Source organism: Triturus cristatus, chromosome 4_1, assembly GCF_964204655.1.
Source record: "Triturus cristatus chromosome 4_1, aTriCri1.1, whole genome shotgun sequence".
Classification (NCBI taxonomy): Eukaryota; Metazoa; Chordata; class Amphibia; order Caudata; family Salamandridae; genus Triturus; species Triturus cristatus.
This window is the reverse complement of record NC_140585.1, coordinates 216,351,480-216,365,531: the sequence shown is the minus strand read 5'-3', so window position 1 is coordinate 216,365,531 and position 14,052 is coordinate 216,351,480. Positions and strand designations below refer to the sequence as shown.

The following is a 14,052-nucleotide window of genomic DNA, read 5'->3' as shown; positions in this document are numbered from 1 at the left end:
AGATGCTGGTGACTGAACATTTGTTTTCGCTCAATCGATGTCATCTATTTAATAATGCAGGTTTTTTTCTGCATAAATGGAATCTCAGTAGTAATTATATAAAAGATGGGGCCCATTCACAAAAGCGTTTTTGACAATGGGACATAAATATATAGGAGTTCTCTTTTGCGTACTCTCACATGCTGTTGTTAATCAGCCTGGAACATCCAACTCCCTATTAAAACAAGCATTTGCAATGTAATAGGTCTCGCATTTGTGAGAGTTTAAGCCATTGGCATTGTAAATGACAATGTCTTTTATTCATCTGTTTTGATAATTAACACATAAATATAAGGCATTGTCATTTGCAATGCCAATAGTCAAACTCTGGTAAGTGCGAGACCTATTTCATTACAAAGAAGCAGTCGCCACTGTCCCGGCTGCTCGGAAAGTGAAAGAGCGCATGGCGCACTGAATGTTGCAGGAAAGCATGTCATGTCTGCAATAGGAGAAACTCATTAAAGAAAATAGTGCTTACATACTAAATAAGACATAGCATGTAACAACAGAAGTAAAAGGGGCAGTCCTCAACGGAAGTTACAAATAAAGACAAGGCAGTACTAAGGCGGGACTAACAAGCCCATTAACAATCGAAAGCCAGCGTTTGCAAAGGACAATGACTCAAGCCATTGACAAATATGAGTGGAGCTTCATGTCCTTACGCGAATACATCATGTCGGCACAGCGATGCATGCGCTGCACAGGCTCGACCTAAAAAGTACATTCAGAACATGAATATTGATCATGACACCGAAATTACAATGTCCTGCAGCGGACATGCACTTCAAAAGTATGACTATTGTATTCTCACAATTTACACGTACCGTAATCTCATCCCCGCAGAACACATGCATTAAAAACACATATATGCTGTGTAGTGAAGGATGATCATTGAATCCAGGTAATTGATCAAGTATATTTATTATAAGTAGATGGTACAGGATAAGAGTACATAAATTAAGTTAAAGTAAAGGAAATAATAAAAACCCCACCAGGAGCAGGATGGTACCAGCTCAGCCCTAACTCTCAACTGACAACCAAGAGCACTGCAGCATTCTAATACATCATCATGATGTCAACATTCTACAGGCTAGGCAGGAGACTATGGGGAAGGAAGTGTGAAGTGCCATCACTACACATCTTCCCCTTTTACAATATCAACAAAAATATGAGGTTCACACAATGCAATAAGAAGAAGACAAAGAGAAGAATAAGAAAAACACTAAAAGAAAGAACAACAAGAAAATCACATCAAGAATGAAACTAAGAGAAAGCAATAAAAGCATAAGTGGAACAGGTAAGTAACACATGAAGAAACAACTAGAAAAGATGAAAGAAACAATGCTAGTGTGCAATGAGTAAGACAAGAAAAAAACCATGATGAAAGAAGGAAGACATGACATCTTCTCCTTCAACGACCATATAGAAAAGAGAAAGAGAAAAAACAGAACGAAGAATACACTGAAAGGTAACACGAACAGAAAAACGTTCAAGATACAGCGAGGCACACCAGTTGGCCATACTGGAATGGATGCATGAATCAGAGAACGCAGAGCAATGCAAAGAAAACAGAACAAATAAAAGCAAGAAAATTACTCCCGCAAGAGAACATAAAAGATCTCCAACACATAAATGAGAAGAAAGGTGAGTAAAAGAAAACTACACCCAACAGGAGTAACACTAACGAATGAATTAAAAGAAAATCTTAGTTGCCAGGAAAAGTTAGAATGGAAACTTTGCGCAAAATGAAACAAAACCTGGCATAACTTAAGAAGAACATTTAACAACAGGGGTTCCGTGCACAGAACCGCTGTAAATACTCATGAGTGAACATATTGAATAAAAAAGAAAATTCAGGAGTCGACAACCTAAAAGAAGAAATTTCCATAAAACAATATGACATGAAACATTTTCTATAAAAAACTTGTGAGAAAATGCACTGTGCAAGAAGTTAAGCGAAGGTGCGAAAAATTCTGCAAATAAATAAGCATTCAAACAAGCATAGTAAATTAAATGCATCATCAAAATACGAAGAAAATGTGAAGTCATATAAGACATAACAATAAGAATAAAAGGAAATTCTCAAATGAAATATGTGCAGAAACACAACATGCATCAACTAAACGAAGAATGCAAACATTCTGAAAAACTAATGATAAGTCAAACCTGCGAAGAAAATTTATCATTAATGAAAAATTGAAGAACCAGAAAAATCTATGAAAAATGTATAGAAGTTAAGATGGGAAAGAAACAGAAGCGTTTCAAAATTTCATTTTAAAAGAGTAAGCAGGTAAAAGTCATTCTACGTTTTGTGTTAAAAATAATACATGGCAAAACATAGCAAATCGTACATAACGCATTAAGGAAGCACAATATAATGAATAAATTGTACAGAATCAGACTTTTGCCAAGGAATAAGAAAACAATAAAATAAAATAAAAGAAGTGGTCACCGTTGTCGTCTCCGTAGAAATGTAGCAGGAACAGAGTACTCACGTTCATCATGCTTATACTTCACAGATGATATCCTCACTAACAGCAAAAGAGTTAAAATGACGCAGTCTTCAGAAATGGTATAAAATCATGGCGAAGGAAAATGGAGCAAACTGCAACTGGAAACTCTTGATATTGGCAGCGTGAGGCACTGGAAGACTTGAGGTGATCATGTTGTTGGTAAAATTACTTTATTGAGTTTGACGAGGAGAAAAAAAACGTGGCTGGGAGGTGTGGCACGAAGCAAACAGTGGATGACTTGAAGAAGAGTGCCACGCACTGTGACGTTGAGTCGGGTGGCTCACGGCACATTATTGTCGAAAGAAGTCCCTTTGCAGGATCAAGATGCGTCGAAGGAGGAACGTCACAAGGAGGCAACATGACGCTGAAAACACATTGAGAAGACCAACGGAGGTAAGCGGCGCGTGCCCCTCTAACTCGTGCAGCATTAAAAAATAATTGTAGATGTTGAACTGCCAATAATGGCGCAGTAGAAAATAATGGGAACTGTGTAGAACTGACAGGAAATCTGTTGTGATCTCTGTAGAAAGACACCTGGAGCCAGGAGGTATTCTTAAGCCATCTTTATTCAGTCTCCAGTTCAGGTTACATCTGTCTCTACTCCAGCCAGCCTAGTGTGGTACCAGCCCCACCAGGAGCAGCCTCCCTAGCTGCTCAGCCCATCTTCAACTGCCAACACTCATCCACTCAGACACCCAGGCATTCCATGCATCACAGGCACACCAACATTCTATGACCATCTCACGCTCTGGCTGAGCAGCTAGAGGCAGCAGGGCAAGAGTACATGTTATACAATTAAGTAGGGTATAACATTATCCCTTTTTCTTCAAAGAAAACGACAAAAGTACGTATTACACATCAAGTAAAAACTATAAACAAGAAAAATGAATAATGGTACAAGTCTCTAGGATGCAGCAATAAAATACAAAACATCGCAGGAGAAAGAACCATTATACAAAGAACGGATAAGATAAATACATTTGATAAACAATATCTCCCATCCCTTCCTTAAAGAAATAAAAAACAATATGAAGCAAGAATAACATTACCCGAAATACATTTGAAGCATTTTGCATTAAACATTGTGACATAATGCACTACAACGGAAAGGGTAAAAGACCCCACCCAACCAATGCCCAAAGTAATAACCTAGAGTAGCACTAAAGATAGCATACTCTACTACTACAATCCCAAAAGAAAGGGAAACAAACATGTAAATGGATCGTCACCCATAACAACTCCCGTGAAGGGATGTACATTAGTACTGCGCGCAACTATAACTCAACCCTGTCTGCAACAATAACTCAACCCTGTGTGAGGGTTAACCTAGGTACTACAAACCCCTTATAGAGGTTACATACCCCCAAGAAGGAGTAACCAAACATTAATTCGAAAAGAGCTCTAGACCCCCTTGTGGAGGTTACACACCCCTTGTAGGAGTAAAAAAAAATGTATGAAGACTAAGACCACCACCAGAACTAATGTAAGACCCATCCTAAGAAAAGCGTAAGCTTGTGGAATCACTACACAGATATGCTGTAAAAGAAACACACTTAAACGGAAACTCTAAGTAATCTGGATACTATAGCTTTTAACACAATACAATAAGCAAAATGTTATGGGACTATGGCAATTGCCCCAAAACCCATCCCATCCTCGTCGCCAAAATAAATGTTGTGATCTCTGTAGAAAGACACCTGGAGCCAGGAGGTATTCTTAAGCCATCTTTATTCAGTCTCCAGTTCAGGTTACATCTGTCTCTACTCCAGCCAGCCTAGTGTGGTACCAGCCCCACCAGGAGCAGCCTCCCTAGCTGCTCAGCCCATCTTCAACTGCCAACACTCATCCACTCAGACACCCAGGCATTCCATGCATCACAGGCACACCAACATTCTATGACCATCTCACGCTCTGGCTGAGCAGCTAGAGGCAGCAGGGCAAGAGTACATGTTATACAATTAAGTAGGGTATAACAAAATCGTACCGATTGTAGAAGAGAAGGTGAAAAGTAAACAAATTCTCGCAGTACTAGACAGCTGCACTTTCACAGGGCAGGCAGGAATAGATGGTCATCTGTCACCCAAAACGCTGCATTTAAGGGTAGAAGCTCTCCAGAGCAATGCCACACAGTAGAAGCAGGGCATCCCAACGTGGAAAACGGGCAGCATGAAAAGGAACACTTGCTTCAGGGCATTACGACGGAGAGATAGAAAGGCAGTAAGCAAATAGGCAGTATTTGCGGTCACTATAAACTTTGCCCCAGAACGGCATAAAACTTGCCAAACAGCTTAAACACGTTGTTCCATTAAATTATTAAAGTCCTTTAATCACTGCCAGATTGTTTTGAAAACGAATGCCAGATTGTAAATCACCGAGATTTTTTTTATAACTTGACAAAACAAGTAGAAAAGCAGGGAAATCTTCACAAAGGCAGAAGGTTACAGCAGGGACTGGCATATTAATGAAGAGGAGGACGACCGGTGGATTGGTCACTGGTGGGGTTGGCCAGTATGCTTAAGAAAGAAAACGAAGTCCATTACCTTGAAGTTGCTTAGAATTTGAAAATCCTTGTAGGTTTCTTAGTTGCTGAAAGAAGGTTACTTGAAGAGAAAGTCCATAGAATTTGAATCCACGCAGGGTTTGAAGACCAGATTGTCGCCAAATTAAGTGTAGTGAAGGATTATCATTGAATCCAGGTAATTGATCAAGTATATTTATTATAAGTAGATGGTACAGGATAAGAGTACATAAATTAAGTTAAAGTAAAGGAAATAATAAAAACCCCACCAGGAGCAGGATGGTACCAGCTCAGCCCTAACTCTCAACTGACAACCAAGAGCACTGCAGCATTCTAATACATCATCATGATGTCAACATTCTACAGGCTAGGCAGGAGACTATGGGGAAGGAAGTGTGAAGTGCCATCACTACATGCTGTTTACGGGAACTTCCAACTCATCACTGCAGTACACACGCACCAGAAACACATCCATAACTTTCTATGCACCAGAAGCTGATCACCACAATTCACACGCACCAGCAATTCACATGGATCAGAAATTCATCCCTGCAGGTCATATATACCAGTATCGGAATCCTTCCGTTCATATGCATTAGAAACACATTCATGCCGCTCAGAGGCACCGCAGCCTCTTCACTGATATTCATGGGCATAAAAATCGCATTCTGAAGTTCACATGCACCAAAATCTAATATCTGCAGTTTACATGCACCACAATCACACACACCATTTTGGCATCTCATCTGTTGGCTTGCAGCAGAACTCCACCATCTCACCTGCAGATCACGCAGACCAGCACTTCTTTCCCACAGTCCACTTGCACCAGAATCACACGTATGCAGGTCACATGCACCAGAATCTGTTCCCTGCAGTTCACATGCATTCGATTAACTTTCATGAGGTTAAAATGCATCAGAATATCATCCTTGCAGCTCACATGCCCCAGATTCACACCACCATAATGACATCCCACTGTTCACATGCACCCGAATCAAATTCACGCAGCTGACAGGCACCACAATCAAATTCCTGCATTGCACATGCAGCAGAACCTCATCCCTTCAGTTCACAATCACCACAACCTCATCATTGCAGTTCATGTGCACCAGAATCTCAACCGCGCAGTGCATGTGCTCCAGAATGATATGCTCCATTATGACACACCAGATGTTCAAATGTACTACAATCATGTTCATGCAATTCACAGGTACCACATTCTGTTCACTGAAGGTCACATGTACCAGAATCACATACTAAAGTTCACAGGCACCAGAATCGTATCCCCCCTATTCAGATGCACCAGCATTTCATCCACCCAATGCACACACACCAGAATAACACCACAACACAAGGACTTGCATCAAAAATCAGGACATCAGCATTGTGTGCAATCTACTGTTGTACAGTGAAATTAAGAAAGCTGCAGCAACGCCGTCCTCTCGCCCAAAAAGAAATGACACTATTGTCAGTTACAATGCAGACTACTCAATTCATACAGAAGTAGCGTCAAGAAGCTACAGCTTTCATGCACTTTATAAATAACCTAAACAGAATCTATGATGTGCAAGGACTCGAGGAACGAAGTGCAGCACGGATGTAAAAACTTTAAATGTCAGGTCTCTGCCGTTGGATGAGGGCTTCGATAATGGGCGCTAGTACCAATCTGGGCGGGGTTTCCATGACTGTGTCTAAATATGGGTGGAATGTGTTTGTAATGGGGTCTACAACCCTAAAAAGACTGTCATTTGTAAAATTCCATTCCTCATTTACATTAAAAATGTCCAGTGTTCTGCTGCAACACACCACCTACTCTAAAATATTTAAAAGGAAGCAGAATTGGATGTTATATGAGCCCGGTACAACACTGACGTGGAGGGTGGGGCGGCGGGGGGGGAGTTGCGGACTGGCTTGTAGTCTCCTAGGCAGAGAGGTGCTGTCTCTGGATAGATCACTTGTTTTCACTGTCTCTGTGGGTGGGTCACTCTGAGAAGGACCACCATGAAATGAAGCAATGCACTAAAATCTAAACTGAGGACAAAAGAGGATTTAATAAGGGAAGGAGGGATCAGTTTACAATCATGATCACTTAAAAAAATAATGTTTTTTAGATAATACCACCTTATAGAAGAAACATACGACGTTTACCTTTAACTACATGCTGAGATGGCGCACTCCACAGAATTGAAATCTGACCTCCCAAACCAATTAAACCAATTGAATCACACCAGGAGTGTACTTAAGCCCTGATGAAGTGACACGGTTGTGAAACATGTTTCCTGTTCTGCGTTTTTTCAGAAAATAAGAAGAAGCACAATACATTGAATTTATTTGGGGTTTTTGAAAAGCGCTTTCAACTACTCTGTGGTGGCATCAGAGAGGCTTCTGTAGGGCACATGTAAGAGCGTGTGTGGCAATTTACAATACAGTACATCTGCAGGTAACCAGTGATGGAGAACTGGTCAATTACCCAGCCTGAGGATACCCAATGTCAAATATGTTCCCAAAAGGATGACTTCCAGAGGAAGGACCAGCGTCCTGTAAGCCTGAGTGAGGAAGGCAAAGCTGCTTTTAGGTGTCTGAGCAGGGAGGGCTCCGGTACAGCTGGTGACCACCATGGCGGAGAAGATCAGATTATCTAAAGGGCAAGGAAAAGTGGTGGGTCTTTCAAGAACTTCTCAATTTGGAGTAGTCATTTTCCTGTGTCGAATGCAAAGGTGCGGTCTTCCATAGGGAGGAGCCCTGGACATAGAGGGATCAACCACCACCCCTGTTATCTGAATGGTCAGGTCAACATTCGGCCAGATGGGCAAACCAGAAGCTCCTAGTCAAGTGTGGTGGGACAAGCAGTTCTGTGAGTGGCATGGACAGCCTTGTATACAACAAGGAGTTGGTCTAACGGCTAGGGCGGTCGACCTTGCATCTGGGGAACCGGGTATGAGTCTCGGCAATGACGCTGAACATCATGTGATCCTGGGCAAATCACGTAATCTCCCCGTGCCTAACACAAACAACAAAAAAATTAATGTTTCCTCATGTAACTTGTGTTATGTAAAGCGCTCTGATACCCGTTTCGGGTCAAGTTCGCGCAATATAAAACTCTGTAAAATAAAAAAAATAAAACACACAGGGCTTTAAACCATCACTTTTTCTCTAACTGTGAGCCAGTAGAGGAATTTCAGGGCTGACATGATGCTACTATATAAATTCAGAACGAACAAAACTCAAGCTTGCATGGTTTTGCAGTCTCTCTAGCTATGAAAGAGACATACAGTGGAGACCAGGGTATAAACCCACACTTCCCATATCCACGGTTAGCATTAATGCAACTTTCTGAGAGTAATGGAGTAGCGGGAGGAAATGTTGATCCCCTGTTTGAGTGCCCTCCCCCCTTGCAGGCTTCATTCCCAGAGATGGGGGGCAGAGGGAGCAGGGCCAAATTCCTCCATCCTAACTAAGAGCTCTGAAGTTTCCTAGGTCATGCACGGGTAACTCACCCAGCCAGCATGTTCCCCGTTGCATTGTGGAACTTGTAGTTCTGTTTCCCATTATAAGATAGGATCTAGAAGTCCCAAAATGAAAAGTAGAAACCTGAACTAGTTGACCTATTCACTCGCGGACATTTGAAACTTGAAAGATCTATACAAGTAGAGGAAGGAGTGGCTGGACTGTTAGAGTCCGGAAGCAGGGTTTAAGGAAGATTATTACATTATTATATTTGTGCATTGAACGCATGTTACTCTTTGAGGATTCTTTGAAGTGTTGTGCTCTGTAATGCTTCCAAGAAGTTTTGTGTTTTATTTTACAGACAGGTAACCATAGGAACTCACGCACAGTTTTGCATTTTTATTCAAATAGAACTAGTAAGCGTATTTTTTCATTTGAGACTTTTATCAATCAGCAACAATGGATAGAAATGTACCTGAACATATGACTCCGCTCTCATTAGTGTGATCACAGGAAAAGGCGCTTCCTCTCTTGACCCAGGAGCCTTCACAGTCCTGGAGCCTTTTGTGAGTGTCCAGGCAGCGCAGTTGACTGACCCATATGGGTCCCGCGCTCTCTCCAAAGTGGGAGTTGGTGGATATAGATGCAGCTTTGCCACATTTTACCTTCTTACACACCAATGAGGCCGCGGTCAGGTCCCAGCCGAGGCTGCAGACGGTGCCCCATCCCCCCTTGGTGTAGTGCAGCTCCACCCTCCCAGCGCAAGGATCGCCTCCATTCATTAGCCTCAGGTCTTGACCTACATGGAAAAGAGAGAGGTCACTGGCTCATGTCAGAAACAACAACTTCCGAACTGTCTCCTGTATCCAATACTTGAAGGTTGACTTGTTGCTTGAGGATGTATTTCCTGATGATTACTTTGGAAGAGCGCTTTATTTTGTGACCCTAGTGTTTACCACATTGCCACTAGAGGTGGGTGAGCCTCTCAAGGCTGGCTGTGGCTCACCCGTGGTCATCTGTGGTTGTCAAGCCAAAAAGCTGCAGAGGAGACCCCATTTTATTCTTTCAGCAACTATGCTCCCCAATGTTGTTCCTGTGCTAGGCGCTCTCCTTCTGAGACCCTAACCAGGCTTTTCTAGCACAAGTCATGAGAGAGAGTGAGAGTAAGAGATTAGAAGAAAAAGAGATAGGGGAGAGGAAGACAGATAGGGCAGAGACATAAGAACTGTGGTTAGGAGTTAGAATGAGTTAGAAACAGGGCAGAGAGGGATATTTGTGGCAGCCAGGTGAAGGACATGAGAGTGAGAAAGAAGGGGAATTTGGCATTGGGAGCAATGAAAAATAGGAGAGGAGAGAAAGAGTGAGGAAGGAAATAAATGTCAGTGAAGATGGGAGAGGCTATGACCAGCTGGCAGCTGGTGTGAAACACAGTCAAGGTTTGGCAGAGTCGGCAGTCTGATATGAACGGACTGAGGGCCTGTTGGAGGCACCAGTCCGACACAGCGCATCCTTATCCAACTGTGGGTCAGTCTGTCTATCCCCCTTTACACCCATCTCAGCTCTCTCAGTCCTATCACAGCATGACATTTTTCCAGCAGGCCTGGCTTGTGTTTAGGCTTTTAGAGCCAAGATGTATCCCACTTTGGCATTTTTCACTAATTGCTCTATGTTGCGCAAATCTAAGTCCCACAAGAGCGCCGTGTGGATCATATATATATAAAGACAGACACAAGATCATCACACAATACAGCATGTAAGGACAGGCGCATGATCACAGTGCAGCCTACATTTTATAATGGATGCATTACCAATGAGCACAGGACAGGATGCCTAATAAGTAGAGAAACACAAGAACAGTACAGATCTGCACTTTAATACAGGCACATGATACATGGCACAGCGTAGGGCTACACTTAAAGACAGGAACTCATACAAATCATTTGCTAAATTGAAAAACAGCCAATGAGCAGAGTTAACTGATGGAAAATGGTTGTGTCCCCGGCTGGCTTTTTGGGCTTTCAGATTTACTACAGTCATGTTTCCATTTCAAAAACACAGTGGGGCAGGTATGCCATCTAGCAGAATGCAAAGTCTCACGTTTTCTAATGTGGCTAATTTACCTTTCCTGCATTGTCACCCCAGATTTCCATTCTTTTTCTAGGCCCTCTGTTTGTTCGTTTTTGTACTCTGTGTGCTTTACCTCTGCTAAATAGGAGTAAAGTGCTTGACCCTCCCTTTGAACATGCCTACATTGGCTTACTCCTTATTGAAATAATCAACTTGCCTATAGGTCCCTAGTATGGTGTAGGAAATACACTCGGACCATGGAAGTGAGATGCCACCTGTGGACTGTAGCACCTATTCTGCAATCCACAGAGGGGGCCTAGCTTCAGGGCTACCGTGCCTAGCCCGACTACATCACCCTCAAAACATGATGTGATGCCTGGAAATATTAGGCATTTTGACAGGTGGGAAACCCTGCTTTTCAAAATTAGTGGATTACTCTTAAGTATATCTTGTTGTCTACAAACTAGGGTGCCTGGAACACATGTGAAATTAAACTTGCACGTTCCTCCACTGACAAGCCCCCAAAAGCAATTTTCACTTTCAGGGCCGTGGTTGGATCCTAGAAAAGTCGAGGTTACAAACTTTATTCTGTAACTTTTTCACAATAAAGGGCTAAATTAGTCATTCCTGGGCTGTGCTTCATATTTATTAAATGGCCAATCAACAGTGACGTTGGATTTTTGAGAAAAGCAATTTTTAGAAAGTTACCTTGTACTTGCAAGAACCTGTCAGCTGTCAGTGAGCACTAGCTCACTGACAGCTGGTCTGGCAGTGCTTGGCCTTATTGAGGTGTGAAAACTGCTCCCAGGGCAGTAACAATAGCCTATATGTAAGGAGGTGTTTACTTCCCCTTGCAGAAAGATGGCTTAAGGTGGACCCAGGGACTTCATTAACTTGTAAATGAGCCTGCCCATTCCCAAGTAAATATACAGTGAATCCTTGCCACAAACGCTTTCAGAGGGCCCTGGGGCAAGCAGAAATGACTTGGGGTAACTGTGGTGGTTGAGGCCTTTTACTTCGGATGTCCTGGGACTCAGCCTTCTATGGGCTGTGAGCAACTGGGCCAAGTGCACTTTCACCACTTGAATCTCAGTTGTATTGCAGGTAGAGCAGTCCAAAGCTTCTTGGGGAGGAGGTAGATGTAGGGCGAGCACAGACTCACAACTCAAAATTGATTGTCCTGTTAAATTCTTATGTAAAAAGGACTTTTTATCTACTAAAAAAAGCACAGCACAACATACTGCAAACAATATACTCAGCCTTGTAGAGGCAAGCCTTCAGCTCTCAAGTCCCATGTCCCTATTTATGGCTTTAGGTTATTCTCCATTCACCTGTGGCAACATCCAAGCTAGATCCACTGGACCTCGCTCCCTCCAAGTGATCTCCATCTCACAGGGACCACTGGCCTTAGGTCAGGCCGAAGCTCATTCTAGAAGGTCCCAGCGAGTGTTTGTGATCCTCTTGGGTGATGTTCCCTCACCACGCATGGAAAACTGTCAGACCCTTGTTCCCCAGTACTGGTCACAACAGGCAGCACATGTGCTGAGCTTCTCCATGGTGATGTAAAGCTTTAGTTTGACAATTTAGGAGTCTAAAGCTCCCTTTTTTATAATCCATATAATGAAACAATTGTGATTTAGTATCTCTGTATTTGAAGTTTGTGCTCTGAGGATTGCTCACTTTAAGGTGCCCACTGCTTTGGTGTACTCTTTCTCCAGAGAGTAGTCTATCACAGCCGGACAGTCTCCAATCCAAACACAGGCCAAGAGAGTGACTAAAGATCACATCTGGATGGCAGCCCCATTTGATATGTAAAGGTTATTAAAGGGCCCCAGCCCTACTCTTTATGATTTTCTTATCAGCCCTATCTGCTTCCTGTGATTTGCCACGTTCCCTTTGACCAGTGAACCTCCTATTGAGTTGCATTAAAGTACCTGGCTCTTCCTTCCTTCAATGTGCGTCACCCAGCTCTCCGGAATGTATCAATTCGCAAATCTATCTGGGGAGAAATCTCAACCTCCACCTGATCGTCCAGTACCTCCTGAGTCTCACCAAAAATTGAACCAAATGTCTTCCATGTATTGTGCTCTTGGCAGGGGCACACATACGCAAGCGCGCACACTCATTCACATGTGTGGAGTCTCCAATGTACTGTACCTCTTTGCAGGGACACATAAATCCTGTCTTCTATGTGTGGCATCTTCATGCAGGCACATGCACATCTAGTGTGCAATAATTCAGCTGCTCACGCTATTCCTCCTGCACTGTACTCTCAGGCACACATGCATCTTGTGCTCACACGTGATGGAGCGAATGCCTCATTCCATTTGTAGGGGTGCAGCATAATCCTGTGTAAAGCGCACCCACATATAATCATGTCTTGTGTAAATATGAAGTGTTAGCAGCCGCGGTCCGTGTAGGTAACAGCAGTGGGGGATTTCGAAGGGAAAATTAATTATTTATTTAATTTTCCCTCTGCATCATCCCTTGAAATACCCCATTACCAGGCCCACCGCTGTTACCCGCACAAACCACGGCTGAGTATTAAAATTGTGAAATGTATTAATATAACCACGTGATGTATTTTAGGTTGAAAAGTGCCATGGGAAATTAATTTAGGAAATTAATGTAACTAGTAGAGAACGTTACCCTGAAAAATTCCTGCTGTGAAAAAGTGTTTATTAGGGAAATGTATTGTTGAAATGTAATAATGTTTATGTGAATCCATATTGAATAAACAATGCGTTCTTATGTTAGCTAAAGTGGTAGGCCTGAAATGCAAACCTGACAAGTCTACCTTTAAAATTAATGTTCTAAATTTCATGTGCGCTGTGGAAGCTGTTCTTTCTCATGTTTTGTATTGCAGGTGAAGAAGCGTTATTTTAGGCAGAACAAGGTCTATGTTTTAGCAGCTAGGCAAGCAGAGTAGAAGTAACAATCGTGTGACTTGAGCCGATAAGTAAAGAAAGTGGTTTCACACGGTAGAAGGCCTGGGAGCCAAGGATGAAATCTTGCAAAGGATGTACATGGAGAACATTATGGAAAAGTATGCGTAGGACTGTACCCAGTGTGGTGGGCGTCTGTGAAGTACACTATGGGAATCCTACCTGTGGAGAACTGATTGTTGGAACTAGGGAAAGTGCCCACATCTTTCTTACCTTTGGAGAGAGAGAATATCAGAGCGAGCTCTTTCTGGAGATGGTGACTTTATGCTACTTGGCCCATCTTGACGGTGGAGAGACTCCTTAGGAAGACTTCACGGCTGATACCTTTTTCCTTCTTGGCTTAAATCACTTTTCCATTAACACAGGGATGTCATTTTAGCGATATAGTTGCGATAGATTCAATGCTTTCAATTCATCAACCCTTGATGCAGGGAAATTGGGACTCTTGCTTCCTGATGATCATCTGTATCCTCTTTCTTAAATGATTTGTTCTGTTCATGTTGCACCGTCTGAATTGGGTGTG

At 42.6% G+C, this 14,052-nt stretch overlaps 1 protein-coding gene across 1 annotated transcript in view; it reads right to left on the bottom strand.

Moving 5' to 3' along the window:
- Positions 1-14,052, bottom strand: part of LOC146854098 (CD5 antigen-like) — a 116,761-nt gene that overhangs the window by 56,020 nt on the left and 46,689 nt on the right. The window contains exon 4 of the mRNA XM_085650507.1: positions 8,993-9,316. Coding sequence (XP_085506633.1) covers positions 8,993-9,316 — 324 coding nt within the window. The remainder of the gene's footprint in view (positions 1-8,992; positions 9,317-14,052) is intronic.